The sequence below is a fragment of the Schistocerca nitens genome, chromosome 1 (assembly GCF_023898315.1).
Source record: "Schistocerca nitens isolate TAMUIC-IGC-003100 chromosome 1, iqSchNite1.1, whole genome shotgun sequence".
Taxonomy (NCBI): Eukaryota; Metazoa; Arthropoda; class Insecta; order Orthoptera; family Acrididae; genus Schistocerca; species Schistocerca nitens.
In genome coordinates this window covers 836,718,546-836,740,948 of record NC_064614.1, presented here as the reverse complement: position 1 = coordinate 836,740,948, position 22,403 = coordinate 836,718,546, and the positions used below count along the sequence as shown (strand labels likewise).

General features: G+C 42.7%; 1 protein-coding gene across 1 annotated transcript in view; it reads left to right on the top strand.

The window, feature by feature from the left end:
* The window catches only part of LOC126208232 (synaptotagmin-14), a 586,661-nt gene that overhangs the window by 542,961 nt on the left and 21,297 nt on the right, over positions 1-22,403 (top strand). The window contains exon 11 of the mRNA XM_049938886.1: positions 14,653-14,821. Coding sequence (XP_049794843.1) covers positions 14,653-14,821 — 169 coding nt within the window. The remainder of the gene's footprint in view (positions 1-14,652; positions 14,822-22,403) is intronic.

The following is a 22,403-nucleotide window of genomic DNA, read 5'->3' as shown; positions in this document are numbered from 1 at the left end:
GATTGCATTTCCTTAGGATTCTTCCAATGAATCTCAGTCTGGCATCTGCTTTACCGACGATCAACTTTATATGATCATTCCATTTTAAATCACTCCTAATGCGTACTCCCAGATAATTTATGGAATTAACTGCTTCCAGTTGCTGACCTGCTATTTTGTAGTTAAATGATAAGGGAACTATCTTTCTATGTATTCACAGCACATTACACTTGTCTACATTGAGACTCAATTGCCACCCCCTGCACCATGCGTCTATTCGCTGCAGATCCTCCTGCATTTCAGTACAATTTTCCATTGTTACAACCTATCGATACACCACAGCATCATCTGCAAAAAGCCTCAGTGAACGTCCGATGTCATCCACAAGGTCATTTATGTATATTGTGAATAGCAACGGTCCTATGACACTCCCCTGCGGCACACCTGAAATCACTCTTACTTCGGAAGACTTCTCTCCATTGAGAATGACATGCTGCGTTCTGTTATCTAGGAACTCTTAAATCCAATCACACAATTGGTCTGATAGTCCATATGCTCTTACTTTGTTCATTAAATGACTGTGGGGAACTGTATCAAACGCCTTGCGGAAATCAAGAAACATGGCATCTACCTGTGAACCCGTGTCTATGGCTGTCTGAGTCTCGTGGACGAATAGCGCGAGCTGGGTTTCACACAACCGTCTTTTTCGAAACCCATGCTGATTCCTACAGAGTAGATTTCTAGTACTGTATTTGACAAACTTGCCATCAGCCAGACAGTTTAACCAAAGGGTCACAGGTCTCTAATTTAGGATGTGTAATGCAACAAGTGCGGTTCAAACCCTAGACAAGTTTGAGCCAGTAAAATTTCAATGAAGAGGATCCGCATGTGAGCCTGAACATCTTTGGGAGGTTAGCTTGCAATTGGATTCTCACCCGGGATAAGAATCTGAAAAGGGTTTGTTGAGAGATAAGAATCTTGCTAAGTGTTGGAACAGGACTGTATTTTGGAAAGTGTTAGTTGCGGAATATGAACTCTGGAAAGTTTAGAATTGGATTTTAATTCTGCAAAATGTTTACAAAAGTATTATCTGTACTTCGATAGGCAGGATCTCTAGCAAAAATTAAATGTGAGATCGGTTCAGGACTGAATATTAGGTTTCTTCAATGGTTGTGAAATTACAATAGTAATTTTCACAGTTAACAATATTCTGTGATCTGAGTCCCAAGTCTGTGGCAGTTTAGGCAGTTTGTGTGGGAGCTCTGAGCTACGAGTTTTACAACAGTTGTGTGCACCGAGTTTTAGCATTGGTTAGGAGTGATAAAAAAGTAATGCGAAAGAAGAGGCAACATCGAAAGCACGTGGTTCTAGCCAGCAGTGGCATCTTCAATGGTGATTCATTGTGCAGCGCTGGTTGCAGTATCACAGCAGAGGCTACGAGATCTTCAGCATCGGCTTCAACTGCAACATCGGCAGCAATACCATGGCAGCAGGATCCAGCACGACAAAGCTAAATACCTGTGTTTATAGCGAGATTATGTATCATTCTGTAGTTCAGTCGCCAATAATAGACGTCACTAATATTAAGCAGTCAGGCAGTTTGCATGGATCCAAAAATACTAGCAATCTGCTTAGCCCGAAGTCAGATTGGGAGAGTGTGAACAATGGTGAATTTTGTAGGGTAAACAGTCCGAAATCAGGCAAGGGAGATGACATTGGGGGAGACATGATGTGGCAATTAATGCAAATAATAAGAGAATTGGGATCCAAAATTGATTCTGTTAAAACTGATATGGATGATGTAAATTTAAAAACTGATTCGCTTCTATCCAAAATAGATTTGGTTGTGACAGATGAAGCAGGTAAAATGGCTAGTGGAATTGAGTAATTGATGGATGGAAAATTTAAAACCATTCAGGATGAAAAGGGCAAAATTTCTGATGAAGTTGGAATACTTGACTCTAAGGTAGATCAAGCCAAGAAGAATTCCAGTGATAAGGTGGAGAAGTTGCAGGCAGATCTGGGAGGCAAGGTAAGAAATTGTATGAGTAGGCAAGATGCTCTAATGGCTGAAATTACAGAGGCTATTAGCAACTTATCCATTTGAATAGGGAAAGGGAGAAAGAAGTAGATAAAATAAAGGAACAAGTACACTACTGGCCATTAAAATTGCTACACAACAAAGATGAAGTACTACAGACGTGAAATTTAACCGACAGGAAGAAGATGCTGTGATATGCAAATGATTAGCTTTTCAGAGCATTCACACAAGGTTGGCACCAGTGGTGACACCTACAACGTGCTGACATGAGGAAAGTTTCCAACCAATTTCTCATACACAAATAGCAGTTGCCTGGCATTGCCTGGTGAAAAATTGTTGTGATGCCTTGTGTTAAGGAGGAGAAATGCGTACCATCAAGTCTGTTTGACTGCTGCCCTGGCCAGCACATTTTCCAGATCTCTCACCAATTGAAAACGTCTGGTCAATGGTGGCCGAGCAACTGGCTCGTCACAATACGCCAGTCACTACTCTTGATGAACTGTGGTATCATGTTGAAGCTGCATGGGCAGCTGTACCTGTACACGCCACCCAAGCTCTGTTCATATCAAGGCCGTTATTACAGCCAGAGGTGGTTGTTCTGGGAACTAATTTCTCAGGATCAATGCACCCAAATTGCATGAAAATGTAATCACATGTCAGTTTTAGTATAATATATTTGTCCAATGAATACCCGTTTATCATCTGCGTTTCTTCTTGGTATAGCAATTTTAATGGCCAGTAGTGTAGAATCTGGCATTAAAATTGAAAATGATGAAGTTAAAAAGCAAATCAATGAAACCAAAAGCGAGTTGAATTCTTTAGCTGTACATCAAACCTCTACAGTGATCAGTGTTCCATGGATGAACTCAGGAATGGTCAAATGTTCTGGAGACGATGGGAAATATCACCCAGAAAATTTTCTAGCAGCATGCAGGAACGGTTTTATAAGGGGAATGACCAACGAGGCAAAGATAAAATTCATGAAAAGACATTTAGAAGGTGAGCCCCAATCCTGGGCAAATATACGCAGTGATACGTTCACTACCTATGAAATAACTGAAAGCAGTTCTCCGAACAAGTTCTGAGATTAAGCGAAGCAAATGCGACTTCAAAATGAGCTTCTGAATGGGCCAACATTTAAATACGGGAATGGGTCAATGTGAGAATTTTGTAAATGGGAACTTGTGAGATTAATGCATGTGAAACATCCATTGGGAGTGCTTACTGAAATTATGATGTTGAAAAAGTGGTTACCAGAAAATTTGCTGTGGGATCTAGTGCAGAGTCCTAGCAACTCAATAGACAAATTTTTGGACCTTATAGAAAAATTAGAAATTTTCTAAGTTGTTTCACTTCCTAGCTGCCTAATAACCGACTGTCTGCTTTCGTGTCTCAATCTGAACTACACTCCTGGAAATGGAAAAAAGAACACATTGACACCGGTGTGTCAGACCCACCATACTTGCTCCGGACACTGCGAGAGGGCTATACAAGCAATGATCACACGCACGGCACAGCGGACACACGAGGAACCGCGGTGTTGGCCGTCGAATGGCGCTAGCTGCGCAGCATTTGTGCACCGCCGCCGTCAGTGTCAGCCAGTTTGCCGTGGCATACGGAGCTCCATCGCTGTCTTTAACACTGGTAGCATGCCGCGACAGCGTGGACGTGAACCGTATGTGCAGCTGACGGACTTTGAGCGAGGGCGTATAGTGGGCATGCGGGAGGCCGGGTGGACGTACCGCCGAATTGCTCAACACGTGGGGCGTGAGGTCTCCACAGTACATCGATGTTGTCGCCAGTGGTCGGCGGAAGGTGCACGTGCCCGTCGACCTGTGACCGGACCGCAGCGACGCACGGATGCACGCCAAGACCGTAGGATCCTACGCAGTGCCGTAGGGGACCGCACCGCCACTTCCCAGCAAATTAGGGACACTGTTGCTCCTGGGGTATTGGCGAGGACCATTCGCAACCGTCTCCATGAAGCTGGGCTACGGTCCCGCACACCGTTAGGCCGTCTTCCGCTCATGCCCCAACATCGTGCAGCCCGCCTCCAGTGGTGTCGCGACAGGCGTGAATGGAGGGACGAATGGAGACGTGTCATCTTCAGCGATGAGAGTCGCTTCTGCCTTGGTGCCAATGATGGTCGTATGCGTGTTTGGCGCCGTGCAGGTGAGCGCCACAATCAGGACTGCATACGACCGAGGCACACAGGGCCAACACCCGGCATCATGGTGTGGGGAGCGATCTCCTACACTGGCCGTACACCACTGGTGATCGTCGAGGGGACACTGAATAGTGCACGGTACATCCAGACCGTCATCGAACCCATGGTTCTACCATTCCTAGACCGGCAAGGGAACTTGCTGTTCCAACAGGACAATGCACGTCCGCATGTATCCCGTGCCACCCAACGTGCTCTAGAAGGTGTAAGTCAACTACCCTGGCCAGCAAGATCTCCGGATCTGTCCCCCATTGAGCATGTTTGGGACTGGATGAAGCGTCGTCTCACGCGGTCTGCACGTCCGGCACGAACGCTGGTCCAACTGAGGCGCCAGGTGGAAATGGCATGGCAAGCCGTTCCACAGGACTACATCCAGCATCTCTACGATCGTCTCCATGGGAGAATAGCAGCCTGCATTGCTGCGAAAGGTGGATATACACTGTACTAGTGCCGACATTGTGCATGCTCTGTTGCCTGTGTCTATGTGCCTGTGGTTCTGTCAGTGTGATCATGTGATGTATCTGACCCCAGGAATGTGTCAATAAAGTTTCCCCTTCCTGGGACAATGAATTCACGGTGTTCTTATTTCAATTTCCAGGAGTGTATACCCTTTGGTGTCTCCAGTCAAACTGTCCCCTTTGGTGTCTCGACCAGAACTGTCCCTCTGCCTGCCCTTGGCCGTGTTTCCCCGGACACTGAACATCATTGCTCAACCGACTAGGGCAGTTCCGTTTTCCTGAAGCCATCCATCTGATTGGCTACAGCTTATTCTACATTATTTTGAATTTTAAGATATTTAAATAATCAAAGCTTGACCACTTTCACATTCTAAATGAAGTAATAATAATATCCATTACATAATAAAAGTTAAATTCTATTACATAAAACCAATATAATTTCCTTCTTAGCTTTGAATGCCATAGCCAATAGCCTCATATCAGCATGCTTTCTGATAAATAAATAAAGAACAAAAGTAACTATTATGCACTAAACTTTACAACAAATATTCTATTACCTAATGACTCAATGAGATGTCATGCTGTCATCATTTGATGTGTTTTGTGTGGAGGAAATTATGATCTGATGCTTATCTGAAAATACTGATAATTTAAATTTACTATAGCTTTTAAACAAATAAAGTTACAGAGTTGATATTTTCAAGATTTGTCATTTTAATCATGTGCTTGTATATGAAATATCAATCGTTAAAATCGACCTAAGCATTCAGGTCTTTGTTACAAAACTTGTTAATTTGACTTCAACAGTAAATCCTAAACTATTACAGATATGAACAACATTCAAGTTTTATTGGGATTATTATGAAAATTTATGGATGTAGATTAAAATTACTGTGGCTTCGTTCTCTGTCTTACTACAGAATTAAATAGTTTTCATAAATGTTTTCCTTTATGGCCTATCTTCGGTCCACCTTATTTAACACTGTTACGTCTCCCTGGTCCTTCTATTAGGTTTCCCTATGATGTATGTTCTCGTCTGTCTCAGTCACGCACTACATCATTTAGGCCTCAATAGACAATTGATGCCTGTGAGTTTCCCCACCCTGTGGTGAATCTGCACTCTTTGTGGCACACAGTCCTGCATGACAGGGTTCATTTCACAATTCCTGTAGGCCAACACTTTCAGCCATATATTTAAATGAGAGTGCAATGCTTGTTAACTCACACACCTCCATTTCATAACATGTTGCCATTCCACATATGTTATGAAGTAGCACCCAAATTTATAAGATACAAATTCTTAATACAATAACATAACTATCCTAAGCACCTGATCAATAGTGTAATTATTTGTAGTGGTGTTGGTGCAGCATGCTTTATATTTAAAGAAACTTATATCTAACATAAATTATGAATTGCGGCATAATAAATAAATGCCAAATAAAACTATATATTTATCAAAATTGACTGTCTACTGAAATGTAGCAGAAATATCAGTGCCGCTGCACTCACTCTCATAGAACCTTCTTGTCACAATGAAGTCTCCAGCAGCACTCCACAGATTTGGAGCTGAGTACACTGATGAAATTCTTTATGGCTCTGCATTCCATCGCCATCATTTTTTGGAAACAGATCTGTTGAGTTTTGAATTGGGTGTACATACCAGAAAATAAACACTTTCCGAAACCACACAAGATCTGCACTGAACATTTCCCCCAGTGGAATCGATACAAACAGATCTAAACTATACAGTAAACAATTGGTTTACAGCATTTGCAAGCTGCTCATAAATTCTTCACTAAATCTGATACATTATTCAAGTCCCACTAGAGACTTGCATCTCATGACAGATGTCCAATCGACTTCATTGGCAAATTAATATTTTCTTTTAATTTAAATAACTCCCTTCGACTCAAAACTAATGACAAATATGAACAAATCTCACACCTTGTTTAATTCCGTGCAGTGAAGTAGATAAACATACATTTGTCTTCCTAGGTAAGCATTATGAATTTTCATTTTCCAAATTTCTCTGACCTCCATGCACTCAAATTGGCTCTACCATAATTTATAATTTGGAAATTACAATAAACATAAAACCATCTAAAAACTCAAGTCTAACACATACATACACATAAATAAATCCCTTATATACCCCCAAAACCCCAATTTATATGCAAATAGTACAATGATTTTTGACTTGATACCATTCACCAAATAACTGAGTTCTGCGACCTCCTCGCACCCAAATGTGCATCTAAATTATCTATTTATAACTGCACAGAACTTGTGCCCAAAAAAATCCTTATGTGACAAAGCAACAAACAAGCCACAACAAGTCCTGAAATAAAACATTGCAAATTACCCCTCCAAATAATCTTATAATCAAAAAACAGATACACTTATTTCTTAACCTATTTTCCCCTTCTCTTCCATGTCTCGAGTACAAAAATCCTGTTCGATACATGCCTCAATCTTGTACTTGTTCCAAAATAATTCATCAAATGCTTCTTTCACCCCAATTTCATTTTTTCTCCCTTCCAGACCTCTTGCTATCTTAAACTTCTCTTGACTCCACAAATGAGGCAATAATGATCATAATGTTCTACTATACCATCGTCAATCAGTTACAGTAAAATCACATTTCTCCTTAAGATACCATTCTGCCCATATATCACTTTTTATATAGGAATCAAACTCACTGTATTCTCATTTAAAATTATTGATATTAGTAGCTACAACGTCATTATCATGAAATAATTCATTACTTTTCACTTCCATGTCATTACAAACACCTTCATGAACAGCACTTTCAACAGCCACTGATACATCATACAACTCGCTACATAAAACCTCATTTACCTCCGTTGACAAATCACCAATATAAAAACAACTCTCAGTTTCACTTGCCTCTGCCATTAAATCACATAAATTATAGCTACAGCATTGTGCAATTTCAGAACCAACAGTACCATTAAATTCTGCTGCAAATTTGATTTAAACCTGAATATAATACCATATCCTCTCCTACATGCTCCTGTGCCACATTAATTGCAGATCGCACATCAAATTCAGATCCAAATTCATCCTCAAAGAAACATTCGAGACCCACAGATCCATCCAAAATTTTGGGTTCACCTCCATTAGTAGAAAGATATGCATAGATTTCTTTCCCTGAAGTATCAATACCAGCAGCTTCAAATTTTGTAACTTCAGCACATAAAACATCATTACTACCTCCCTTCAAAAATAATTCACCAGTATCTGCCGATACACACACAAATTCATCAACAGCTCATGAGACTAATGCTACACCGCACTTATTAACCTCCTTATCAACTTTTGCCGTCACGATATCACCTGAAACTTCATCACCTTCATCACTATAATCATTACTGCTGGTTAGTACCTCTTTAGAATGTTCTATCTCATCTAACTCCACCAAATTCAGCTCCACCTCAGCCTTCTTTTGGCACATAGAATTTTTCATTGTATTAACATTAACACATTCTTTTGTCTTACATTCATAAAACAAATCATTTAGCCCAAAAATAGTCATCATCAACTTTATCATTATCTATCATTATCTTAGGATTATGCCTTTTATGTATGATATGATTTGAAAATTTACCTGTTTGATTCTCATCTCTTACTAATTTCAGTTCAATATTCTGATGCCTTTCTGCCAATTTATTAACACCCATCACATTTCCGTTTACTCGCATCCTATTGATTGCCGGTTTATTTTCCCATCTCCAGACCTGAGATGCAGTGAAACTTAGTTTACCGATCTCCCTTTATGTTGGTTCATTTCACCAGGTTTTGGTCCCTCAAATCTATGTTCTTGGTGTCGGTCCGTGTCACGAAGTATCTGTTCCCATTAGTCCTTTGAAATTTATCATTGGGTGTGTTCCTGTTACCAATTCCCTTATCAAAACTGTTGTTTGTATTCCGTTGAGAACTTCCCAGATGTCTTTCATAGTAGTTACTCGGACAGTAGTTATGATTTCCACTCTCAAAACTATTTGTCTTCTTACTTTGTGGTTTAAATTTCTAATTTGTGACACTTGCAGTTCAATCCCTAGACAAGTTTGAGCAAGACATTTCGACGAAGAGGAACCGCATGTGAGCCCGAACACCTTTGGGGTGTTAGCTCGCATCCTGTAAGATGTTCATAGCTACCATGGCAGTCTCAGGGCACACTGGCAGCCACCACTGTATTTTGCCCCTATAGGTAATCCCCTACAGCATGTGGACAGGAGGTTGGACGTGTGGAAGACATCTATCACATCAAAACTGTCATTTGTTAGTGTAGTTTACAGAAGCCTAACATGGTGTCAGAAAAAACATGTAAGATTTTATTGCTTCATTTTTGTGGTAAAATATAGTATGACTCATTCCAGGTAATAAAACATTCTCTCTTATGATGAATATAATGTACACAAGGTTGAATCAAATAATTAATTCTGAATCTCATGCTAATTTGGCTAACACTTTGATGGTCTTCTCTCACCACCTACTGTTGTTGTTATTTTCATCAATTCCCACTTTCATTTCTCTTCTCATTTGAGATCTCAGAAAACACCTCTTTGAATGCCTTTCACACTAATTAGTATCTGGAAATAAAATTTAAATGCTTAACCTAATGTGTACAAAAAATTATCCTCTAGACAACTGCCACAAAAATCAGATAATTTGATGTTTCTGAACATTTGTCTGTAACAACTTCTTTATTGTTGGAATGTTAAACCCTTCCTTTCAGAATGTTTTGTCAGATGTTTATCTTAAAAACTTTCTATTAGTTTCCTTTTGTTACAGATTCTGTTGTTAAACTGTTCTTATATGAACTTCAATAAACACCTCTTTTTTTCTTATTTGCTTCTCCAGGTATTTCTGTAATGAGAGTTTTCTTTCCTATTGTAGTAGTGGGCTTCATTTAAGAGATTACTTTGGAACACTGCTTGATGCTAGGCTATTCTGTTCAAGCCTCCTTAGGTCTGTCCAACAACTGCAACCTGCATTCATTTGAACTGCATGCTGTACTCTAGCCTTGGTCTCCCTCTACAATTTTTACCCCTCCATACTCCCCTACATTATCTAACTGACTATTCCTTTATGCTTCATGATGTGCCTTATCAACCAATGCCTTCATTTAGTCAAATTATGTCATAAATTTCTTTTTCCCAGTTTGATTCCATATCTCCTAATTAGTTGCCTGATATATCAATCTAATCTCCATCATACTGCTGTAACCATGATTTTCAAGAGCTTCTGTTCCCTTTCTGTTTGAACTGGTTGTCATCAAGGTTCCACTGTCATATAATGCTATACTCCAGGAAAATATATTCTGGAAAGACTTGCTAAAACTTAAATTTATATTTGATGTTAGAAAACTTCTCTTTTTTGGAAATGCTTTTCTTGCCACTGTCAGCCTGTATTTTATATACACTCTACATCTACATCTACATCTATGTCTACATGATTACTCTTCAGTTCACACTTAAATGTCTGGCAGAAAGTTCCTCAAACCACAGTCAGGCTATTTCTCTACTGTTCCACTTTCGAATAGAATGCAGGAAAAAGCAATACTTAAATCTATCCCTGCCAGCACTGATCCTTTCTCCCTATGTAGGTGGGTGTCAACAAAATATTTTTTTCATTTTGAGAGAAAGTTGAAGATTGATATTTCGTGACAAGATCTCACTAGAACAAAGAATGCCTCTGTTTCAGTCATTACCACACAGATTCACTTATTATATCAGTGACACTCTCTTTCCTATTTTGTGATAATAAAAAATGAGCTGCCATTCTTTGAACTTTATTCATGTCCTGTGTCAGTCCTACCTGGTAAGGATCCCATACCACACAACAAAACTCTACCAGAGAACAAACAAACATAGTATAGGTAGCCTCTTTAGTGGATTTGTTGCATATTCTAGATGTTTTGTCAATAAAATGCAGTCTACAATCACCTTCCCCAAACATTAGCCATGAGACCATTCCATTTGAAGTTGTTTGTAATTGTTATCTCCATGAATTTAGTTGAACTGATAGCATTTATATTTAATCGAGCAATGGAAAATCCAGCAGGGAATAATGACAGTATTATGAAAAGGATAGATTCAGAGGAGATGTCGAATCACAGGCAGACACAACAACAAGATTGCTATACATTTAATCTTTCAGCCAAGAAACCATCTTCTGGAATACAAAAGACAAGTACATTCATGCAAGCACAACTCACACACACATGACCACTCTCTCTGGCAACTGACGCTAGACTGCGAGCAATCTGCCTTCATGGGACAAGCAATCCATGGGCAGGGATGTTAAGGAGGAGACTGGGGCCAGGGAGGGGGGAGGGATGGCAGGATAGGGATAACGGAGGGTGTAGTGCTGCTTGCAGGAGCATGCAGAGATGTGGTGGGGACAAGTTAGGTGCAGTCGAATGGTTCAGATTATGGTTGTGCTGCTTCACAGACTGTGCCATCTGGTTCTTTCCTGCCAACACCAGATTTTCTGAATTATGCCTACATCCCCATGACCCCCCCCCCCCCCCCCCCACCAGCCTTAACCTTCGCTATTCCTTGTCCTTCATTCACCTATCCCTTTCCCTGCTCCCATTCCAGCACTACACAGCCCTCAGTTCCACCAACCCACACACTAGACTCTTTTCCCCTTCTATACTTCTCTTTTTCTGCCCCCCACTCCCCCTCTCCCCCCCCCCCCCACATCACTGCAGGCTCCACAAGGAGCACTACACCCTCCACTACCCTTACCTTGCAATCCCTACCATCCCTGCCCCCAGCCTTCTCTTCAACACCACTGCCGATGGATTGCTTCTCCCGTCAGGTGCAGTGCCCTCAGCGACCAGGAAGAGTGATCATATGTGTGTGAGTTATGCTTGCATGAATGTGTGTGTGTTTTCTACTCCATAAGATGGCCTGTTGGCCAAAAGCTTAAATGTATAGCAGTCTTGTTATTGTGCCTTTCTACAAATCAACATCTCATCTGTATGGTGTTTAGTAACCTATACTTTTCATAATAGTGTTGCAGCCTTTAGAGTTATCCGATACCTGAGTGTACACTTTGGATAGTACTGGGGATAGGTTAAAACCCTGTCTTGTTCCCTGCTCAACTATTGCTCCCTTTTCATGTCCTTCAACTCTTAGAACTTCATTTTGCTTCCTTGTTTTCCCTCCTTACTACCTTTAAGATTTCAGAGAGCATATTCCAGCCTTCCATATGCTTTCACCATTAGATAATGAGCATTTAATGACTTTATTTATTTATTTATTTATTTATTTCATGTTCCGTAGATCTCATATTGTGAGCACGTCACATGAGATGTGGAACGAGTCAAACATACAAAACAACAAACATACAAAAAGATACAAAACAGTCTTCATTAAATACATGAAAAATGTTCTACATAACTGCATATAGTTAATACAAAGTTTAAAGGAAAAACAGATATTGTACATATAACAGCAGATTTCTTTGAGTGTTAATACAAAATTTCATGTTTTAATTTGGAGAAAAATTGCAAGCACATTTCTTTGTTAACAAGATGGGTAATTCTATCTAAATGCTAATTCCCTTTTTGCACCATAAAACTCTTCTAATGTATACACAGACATATTTAACAAATATTCCTTTAGTTTTGCTTTAAAAAGAGATTAATTTTCTCTTAAACATTTTATCTGGTCAGGGAGATGGTTAAAAATTTTTGTTTCTGACCATTTGACACCTCTCTGAACAACTGTCAGGTTCTTAAGTTCACAATGAGGATTTTATTTCCCTCTTATATTATATTTGTGATAGTTCTTATTTGATGCAAATTGTGCAGGGTTCTTAATTACAAAACACATCAGTGAATATATGTACTGGGATACAGTGGTCATTATTTGCAGCTTTTTGAAAAGGTTACGGCATGGTGTCTGAGGGGGTACTCTGCACATAATTCTAATAGCCCTTTTCCGGGCCACATAAATTTTCTTCGCCAAAGCTAAATTTCCCCAGAAGATAATTCCGTAACACATAACGGAGTGAAAATACCCATAGTATGCAGACTTCATAGTGGTTAAATCTCCAATGGAAGACATCATTCTGATAGCATACATAGCCAAGCTCAATTTTTTTAGGGTCTGTTGTATATGGAAGGACCAGTTCATTTTCCTATCGATATGTACTCCAAGAAATTTAGACACATCCATTCTGTCTATTGGTTGATTTCCACATGTTACATTTATTTCTCTCACTTTTTTTGTTTTTGTATGGAACTGGATAAAATTTGTCTTACTTGAGTTTGGAGAGAGACTATTAACATGGAACCAGTTAATCACTTCAGAGAGTATGTTGTTAACTGACTCCTCTAAATTAACATCTGATTTTCCACTCATGAAGATGGTGGTATTGTCAGCAAAAAGAGTAAATTTGCAAGGCAGGCTTGCACACAATGGCAAATCATTTATAAACATCAAAAACAACAGTGACCCAGAATTGAGCCTTGAGGCACACCACAACTAATAGAAATCCATTCAGACTGAGCGGAGGTATCCCTTGACTCATCTGAGCTGTTTAAAATTACTTTCTGTTTTCTTTCCTGAAAATAAGATTGCAGCCAGTTACCTGCGACACCCCTTATTCCAAGTAGTTTGGCTTTCTGCATGAGAATGTGGTGATCTACACAATCAAATGCCTTTGATACGTTGCAGAAAACACCAATTCCTATCATTTTTTGATTTAGACATTCAAGTACTTCATTTGTAAGTGCATACACTGCATCCTCAGTCGAACAACCCCTTTGAAAGCCAAACTGGCTCTTGTTGATAAGTCTGTTCATTATGAGGTGTTCAGTAATTTTATTATGCATTAATTTTTCTAGAATTTTAGAGAAGGCTGTTAACAGTGAAATAGGGTGGTAGTTAGTGAGCTCAGCTCTATCACCCTTCTTGTGTAGGGGCTTCACAATGGCATACTTAAGCCTTTCAGGAAAAATACCTTGTTGAAATGAAGTATCAAAAATATGGCACAGAATATCACTAATCCATTTACATGAAAATTTCAATAAATTATTGGATACATTATCTACTCCTGCAGAGTTCTTACACTTTAAAGACCAGATGACTGAATTTCCTCTACAGTGATAGGATTAATGTACATTTCTGGTATTATGTTGGAGTATGCATCCTGACATAAAGTCATAGCTTCCTCAACAGAGGGCCTACAGTCTATTTGTTGGGTTACTGACAGGAAATGTTTGTTAAAAATTTCAGCCACACTTTTTTGATTTTCTATTAAGTTACCCCCATGCCTGATTTTTAGGTCATCTGTGTCACTTGTTTTAGTCTTTGTCTCACTTTTTATAATGTTCCATATAGTTTTCATTTCATTATTAGATTTATCTATTTTCTCCTTATAGAAAAGGGATTTTGACTTCTATATTACTTTCTTTAAAATTTTGCAGTACAATCTATAATGATTCCATTTTTGTAGTCAAAGGATTTGTTATTATTATTATGATTATTGCAGCCTGTAAGATTTTCATTATTAACTTCATTGGCTGTCACTTGATCAAAAATAATCAGAGCATTTGTAGTAAAGAAATTGTCGTGATGTTCAGAGCTGTCACTTAGCCACTGAACTTCAGTAAAACGCTTTTAACAGACACTTGCTGACACATGGCTGTTATCTAACCCATTGATGATGTCACAGTCAAATAATGTCATAGCATCAAACTTTTATCCACGACATACACAGCAAATGAAAATTTCAGGAGTCTAAAATCATATTTCATATGATGGTCATGTGTATAGTATGTCATAAACATATTAATTCTGTTGTTGCTTGTATGTTACATGAGTCACTCTTGAAAGATGCAGAAAAATCTAACTCTTGCTTTATTACTAGACTTCCTAATGAATAAAAAAAGTTGTTTCATTTTGCAGTTTGTTAAATTATCCACGTCACTGTCGAAATATGGCCATGACACGTGCACCTGATACATTTGTGAAGCTTTGTCTGGTCAGCAGCACTGGTCAGGAGATGGCAAGGAGCAAGACATCTATTCGGCGAGGCCAGCCTAATCCATTGTTTAAAGAGACATTCATGTTCCAGGTTAGTCTTAACATCTAGGTATTGTTAGGAATGTATGCTATGAGTAATTTTTGCTATCTTAGCTGAAACTACTGATGACAGGTTGTAGAATATAACCTTATAATGGAATACAAATATTTTGTAGAACAACTTTATGATAGCAACTGCAGAACACGACATAAATGAAAAAGTCTGAAATAGTATTATGTTAGTGAAAAAAGATGTGTCAAGTAGTGCATATATTAATATTCAGCAAAATAATAATACAGAATCACAATTTGATCTGATTTGTAAAAATAGTTTTGGAAATTTCGTTGAAAAATTTGATCATACTATGAATGGATGTTACATTATACTGTTACTAACTACTTTCTCTCTTGGAAACTAACAAAAATAACAATACATGAATCTCTGGATATTATTAATTAATTACAAGGAAACATAATTTACTAAAGCACCGTGCTTCTAAGGAAAAAATTGGAATAGCTTTCACGAATATCTGTGGCTATTACATCCCGAATATGCAGGGTGAAAAAAAAAGAATCAATTATTTTAAGGAATGAAAGTAATAATTTAATGACAAAAACACATCCGAGACAGATGGGTCAAGAAATACGTACACTCTGAGGTCTGAACACTTGTTCAAACGAGCACAGTCATTGTGTTGGCACTCAATCCACAGAGTGAACAAAGTGTTTTGATGTTGTTCTGTGTCACAGAAGGTGCCAATTATTCTGAATATTAGTAGTCTACAGTTAGTAGTGTGATTCAGGTTGTATTGTGCTGTCGTATTTTGTGGGAAGGAGAAACATCAACAAACAGCAATGCACTCATACAAAATGAAGAAATTATAATTTTGTGTTTTCTTCCAAAATCTGCAAAGCATAAGAAACAAAAGTTTAGACCTATAAATACTCTTAGAAAATCAGTCATAAATTGTAGATCTGCTTTGTGTAGCTGAACATCATCTCAAAGATAGTTGTGGGTTTTTATGGTTATAGTGACGGTCCACGCACCAAAAATTCCAACTTATTACGATAAGGCACTTTTATTACGGTTCGTATATTTACAGAAACACAAGAAAAACAATGCACAATTTCACGACACATGTATCACTAATCAAGTTGCAGACGGGACTGCCAAAGAAGCTCAAGTCTCCAAAGACCTTTTACTCTGCGCTTCGCCGGTGAAGTTACTGGCAGTCGACTGTCACCACACAGCCCCCCCAAGGAGTGCGGAGCACTGGGGGAAGAACATGGGTGTCTTCCTGTGTAGTGACATTCTGGGATGCTCACTGGTTGATAGCAGCGTGTGCTAAGTGTCCATACTGTCTGTGCAGGGTGGACTAGCGCTCGTATAGTCCGCCATCCAGTGGGGGCGGCGGACCGGTCGGCCTGCGCGCATGAACTGGAACGGGCACAGGAGATGTTGTTGCAGTACCGGCGGAGAGGGGGATGCGAATCTTGAGCATCCCGTTGGTGCTGAACGTTGCGGTTATGGCAGCCGTATCCACCCCATTTGGGATCAGGACTGTGCGCAGGATGGTGATGTGTGACGTGGGTGTGGACCCACGTGAAGTGTCCCCTATGCAGAGGACAAAGATGGATCCCTCGTGGAGCTGCAAGGAAAGCTCATCGCGTTGGCACTCAGAGGCATTGATTGTGATGCAAATTTCGTCGACAGTAGATGTAGGGTGCACTAGGGGGGATGGGGGCAAAAAGTAACGTAGTTCAGGAGAAACATTGGAACACTCTGTGGAGGTATTGGGTACCAACACTTGGGACGGTGTAATGTCACACGCAACATGAGGTTGAGCCTGAGGTTGTGGATTGTCACACGCAGTGCCTGTTTGGAACAAGGGTAGAATATCATCGTACGCAACTGCTGAGTCGCCCTCAGGTGTAGGCTCGGTGCACATACGATCATGGTGGGACGCAGGACGGTGGGTGGTCTATGTGGGATCGGGGTCATCACCAGCTGATGGAAGAACACTCGACTCAGGGGGTGGGGGGCAGGGGGGGGTGTTACAGATTCTTCGATCGTCCAGACTGGTTTCACGCGTTGGAGGGAAACTGTCTGCCGGCGACCACTGATGAGAATGTCCATAGTATTGTCCCTGTGAGCCACTACTCGATGTGGGCCAGAGTAGGGTGGTTGTAATGCCGGTTTGACTGTGTCATCCCGTAACATAACGAACTCACAATAGTCCAGTGCCGCATGCCTGAACACACGAGGGCGGGTATGTGGCCGTGGAGGAGGCGTGCGGATCGTGGCTATGTGTGTCCGGACCCGTTCAACTAGCATGGGGAGGTCGGACAGGTCGGCGATTGCTTCGTCATTGATGAACTCTGCGGGGAGGACTAGGGTCTCGCCATACAGGAGCTCAGCGAGTGAAGCCTGGAGGTCTGTCTTGTAAGCCGTGCGTATTCCTAACATAACCCAGGGAAGGGCATCGCACCACTCACCACCGTGGCACATGAGTGCCGCTTTCAGCGTTCTGTGCCACCGCTCAACCAGTCCATTGTTCTGGGGGTGGTAAGCTGTAGTGCGGAATCTATCCACCCCACAGAGGACGTAGAGTTTGTTAAACAGAAGGGATTCAAACTGTCTTCCCTGGTCGGTGGTGATGGATATAGGACAACCAAATCGAGCTATCCAGGAGGATACAAATGCGCGTGCTACGGAATCTGCTGTGATGTCCTGCAGGGGGATTGCCTCCACCCAACGTGTAACGCGATCATTGCCAGACAGGATATACCTGAAACCATCCGACATGGGTAATGGTCCTACGAGATCCACATGTACATGACGGAAGTGGCCTTTCGGGATGTGGAATTTACCTAGACTGGGTTGCGTGTGCCTGCCGACTTTGCTGCGCTGGCACTGTAAACAAGCACGAGCCCAAGTACGACAATCCCTCCTCACACCTGGCCACACAAAGCGTTCTGTAACCAGGCGCGTAGTAGCCTTAGCACCAAGATGTGCCAGGTTATGTAAAGTAGTGAACACTTGGCGACGCAGCGCAAGGGGAACAATAGGCCGAGCGGTGCCGGTGGATGTATCACACCACAGTGGCTTGGCCGAGCCCGGTAGGTTGCATGAAACGATCTGAAGGGAAGTATCTGGGCCCTGTCTGAGGTTGTGCAATTCGGTGTCACTGTCCTGTAAGTAGGCCCATTCATCAAAATTAATGGGGGATGAAATTGCAGTGATACGTGATAGGTAGTCAGCCACCACATTTTCTGACCCACGAATGTAACGGATGTCTGTTGTGTATTGGCAAATTAAGTCCATTTGCCGGAACCTACGTGGGGGAAGGTCAGTAGCGGGGTTACAGATAGCTTCCGCGAAGGGGCAGTGGTCCGTGAAGATTGTTATATTCCTTCCTTCAATGTCTGTGCAGAAATATTTTACAGCTTCATAAACTGCAAGCAATTCTCTGTCGAATGCTGACCATTTACGTTGAGCTGTCAATAATTTTTTGGAAAAAAAATGGAGTGGTTGAGTCGTGTCATTGACATGCTGTTGTAGGACTGCACCGATTGCAAAATCACTTGCATCTGCTGTAATCGAGATGCAGGCATCTGGCAAAGGATGGGCGAGAGTGACACCACGTGCTAACGCTGATTTAAGGTCTTCAAAAGCTCTCACCATGTTGTCAGACCACGGTACTCGGCGACTGCCTGAGGTTTGTTTTCCGGCCAATGCATCAGTCAAAGGGGCTTGAATTGCTGCCGCCATCGGCAGGTTACGATGGTAGAAATTGACAGTTCCTAAAAACCGGCGTAATTCGTGAAACGACACTGGGAGGGGTAGCTCACGAATGCAGTCAACCCGCTCCTGCGGGGGGCGTATACCATCCGAGGAGACTGTGCACCCAAGAAAAGACACAGCAGTGCAGCGGAGTTGTGACTTGTCATTATTGATCTCGACTACGTTACGTGTCAATAAGTCCTGTATCGTGGCCAGGTGGAGTTCATGTTCCCTGTCAGAGGGGGAGAAAATTAGTATGTCATCGAGGTATGCATAGCAATATGTGCAGTTAAAAAGAAGTGAGTCTATAAAACGCTGCCAAGTTTGGGCCGCGTTTTTGAGACCATAAGGCATGTAACAAAATTTGTACAGGCCAAAAGGTGTGATTACTGCTGTCTTTGGGATGTCATTCTGTTCCATTGGTATCTATACATATGCCTTGTGGCAGTCCAAGACACTGAAGATGCGTGCTCCGCTAAGTACTTGCGCAAAGTCTTGTATGTGAGGTATCGGGTAATTGTCTAATACCGTCCACGTGTTGAGGTGACGATAGTCACCGCACAGGCCCACAGTGCCGTCCTTTTTGGGAACTAAATGTATGGGGGAGGACCAGTTACTGTCCAATGGGCGAACAATGCCTGTCCTTAGAAGTTCCTCCACTGCCGCTTTAGCAAGGCGTAGCTTCTGTGGTGGTAGTCGGTGCACTTTATGGCACACTGGAGGCCCATCTGTCGTGACAATTTTGTGTGTCGTGCCATTCGTAGTAGCGTTCAGCTTGGCTGGCAAACTCATTTGGGGGCCGTTGTGAACAGGGATCGGTAGCACTCAAGAGTCACTAACCTGATGTGCCAGGGAAGCAGTCTGCTTCGGTGTCGACAAAGTTCCACGAGGTGCATCTCCGGTGTCAGGTGGTGGCGGCGTTGGCAGGCGTTGTACGAGGCATCATGCCTCAGTGAGGGCTTGCATAGCTGATGATCTGGCATGGTTCCGTTCGACATTGTGAGGAAGGAGATCGTCGACTGCATGGCGTTCAGGCTGGAGATGGGCGGTGGGTGAGGCAGTCCGCCGATGAAGAGCACTTGATGGGAGCTGTGTCCAGGTCTTTGGGCAGCCGAGGGGGAGGGGGGGCCGAAGAGGCAACTGAACATGCAATGTGCGTGGATGAGGCGTGGTGCAGTAATGCGGCTGACTGAAGATCTGGAGACAGTCTGAAGTGGAAAAGGAAGTCGATGCCTAATATTGGATCTTTGACATCAGCCACGTAGAAGGACCAAGTGAACTGTTTACCAGGTATGAGTTCAATAGGTGACTTGGCCAAACCCTCGACACGAAGTGTCGACTTATTTGCTGCTCGAAGGGACAGTTTGGTTGGTGTCGTGTCCTTTACAGAAAATGTGGAAGGTATGACACTAACGTCTGCTCTGGTATCGACGAGAAAATACCGGCACGAACCTACATCCAAGGCGTACAGACGTCCTCGTGGGGTGGGGGATCTGACAGAATCAATGTCTGTGGGCGCCCCTGCCTGTATCCGCGGGCCGTGGCGCCTACTGCGGCCCGTGTGTGGCGTTTGGGAACACGCAGGGCGGACGGCAGTTGCGAGCGGCGTCCCTGAAAGTGGTGTGAAACCAGCATATGCGTGAGTCGGCTATACTCGTCCTACCAGCCGAAGCGTCAGGCGGGGGGAAGGCGGGGCGGGCAGGTGCTAGCCCTGTTGGGGTGGGGAGCGGCTGTTGCCGACCCGCTGGTGGTTCCCGGTCTTGGCCACTAGGTGGCTGCTGTTCCGTGTGCTATCCGGGATTCGCACGCGCCCGGCCTCTACCGCCCGACGGTGGTAGTATACACACAGGGTTACCAACCCCGGCGGTGTTAGACACTGTGCTGTGTCGAATAATGGCGTATGCCTGATCCGCCAGCCATAGTTTATCCTCAAGTGACGCTGCGGTATGTGGAAGCAAATGTAACTGTAGTTCTTGCGGCAGCTTCACCAACCACAATGCCCAGAGCGCTAAGTTCGGCAGGATCTCGGTACCGACCTGTGCACGCAAGTGTCGCCACAGCTGTGAGGGTGTTCTGTCACCTAAAGTCTCGTCGTAAATTATGTTGTGAATAGTATCAGCCGGCAGGCGTTCGATAAGTAATGTGCGAGCAGAGGCATATTGTTGCTCTTAGGTGGGTTCAGCAATATGTCACTGATGAGATCAGGGTGGTCGTGCAGGTGGTTCACTAAACACACGAAACGGGTGCTGTCAACCGCAATACCGTGTAGTCCAACATGTTGTCCACCAAGGTAAACCACGTCACTGGGTTGTCCGGTTGTAACGGCGGCAGCTTTGGAAAACGACTTGGGGCCAGTGTCTGTGGGGCTGTAGGAGAGGCCCGAAACGCACGGGGATTCTGCACGGTGTTCACTGGTGCGAAATGTGCCTCAGTGGCAGGCGATGTGTTGCGTTGAACATCCGTTAGCTGTGTAGGTGAGACGTGGTATCCAGTCTATGTAGGTACGGAATCTGTGCGGCCACACGACAAGCAAGGCACGGCAGGCGTGGGTGGGTCAACTGCCGGTGCAGCCGGAATCTCGAGCAGAGGTGCGAGATCGCGATTGAGCGCCGAGTGATGGAGCGGAACCACGGCAGGTGCATCGCCCGAGGTGTGTGTGGGGCGGCAGGATGCATAGCCATATAAATGGTCTGGCGTGGTTGGTGCGAGTGTCCCTTCGACCGGCGCAAAGGGGGGCACGTTAAACGGCGGCCGTGCATGTGGACCCAGAAACTGGCCAGCCGCGTGGTCCATGCTGTGCGGTAGAAACTCGGGGTTTCTGGGGTCCTGTGCTGAAGGGGCATTCTGTTGAGCGTAGAATGCTGTAGAAGGTGTCTGCGATGATGTGTACGGCGCCCAGTGTGGTATGCCAGCAGAGGTTAGAGTCGTCCAGCCAGGCGAGGCAAACACGGGAGATACGAACATTCCTGGTGTATTAGTGGCACACGGGGTGAAGCGTTGCGCTTCACAGTCGAATGTCCATTCTGCAGTCGCGGTGTCGTGCACTGCCGTAAAAACTGGAGGCTGTGACATTGTCTATTGGCGCGAAACCAGTGATACACAGCAAGCGACTGCAACGTATTTTCGCGACTCGGGGTCACCAATGTGGGTTTTTATGGTTATAGTGATGGTCCACGCACCAAAAATTCCAACTTATTACGATAAGACACTTTTATTACGGTTCGTATATTTACAGAAACACAAGAAAAACAATGCACAATTTCACGACACTTGTATCACTAGTCAAGTCGCAGACGGGACTGCCAAAGAAGATCGAGTCTCCAAAGACCTTTTACTCTGTGCTTCGCCGGTGAAGTTACTGGCAGTCGACTGTCCCCACATAGTAAAGTTGTCAATATTTCCCTTCAAGGCACCGCTGCGTTAATCATTTTTGCAGAACTGACAAAAAGGGAATGGCTGTCTGTTTCTTACCAGAACAGTGCAAACTGTAATCTGTTACTTAAAACCGAATGTTTTAAGTGCAAAAAATATGTAGCAGCAGAGATTATATTCATGAATTTACTTAAATGCTTCCTCTGACCGCCTAGTGGTAGCATATCAATATTCATTACAAAACTAGACAACTCTACAGCTCAAATTGCCCTAATATTTTGTTATGTAGTGACCTTAACACAGTTGTTTTAAAAGAGTCCTCAGCTTGTGAATGTGTTAAAATGTTAAAATATGAAAAACATGGATCACAGACTGACAAGAAAACAGCTACTAGTTCCTATCCTATTGACAGATTTCTTGTCAAAACCAACATTACACAGTATTGTTAATGATACATCCAAACATGACTGTTTGATAC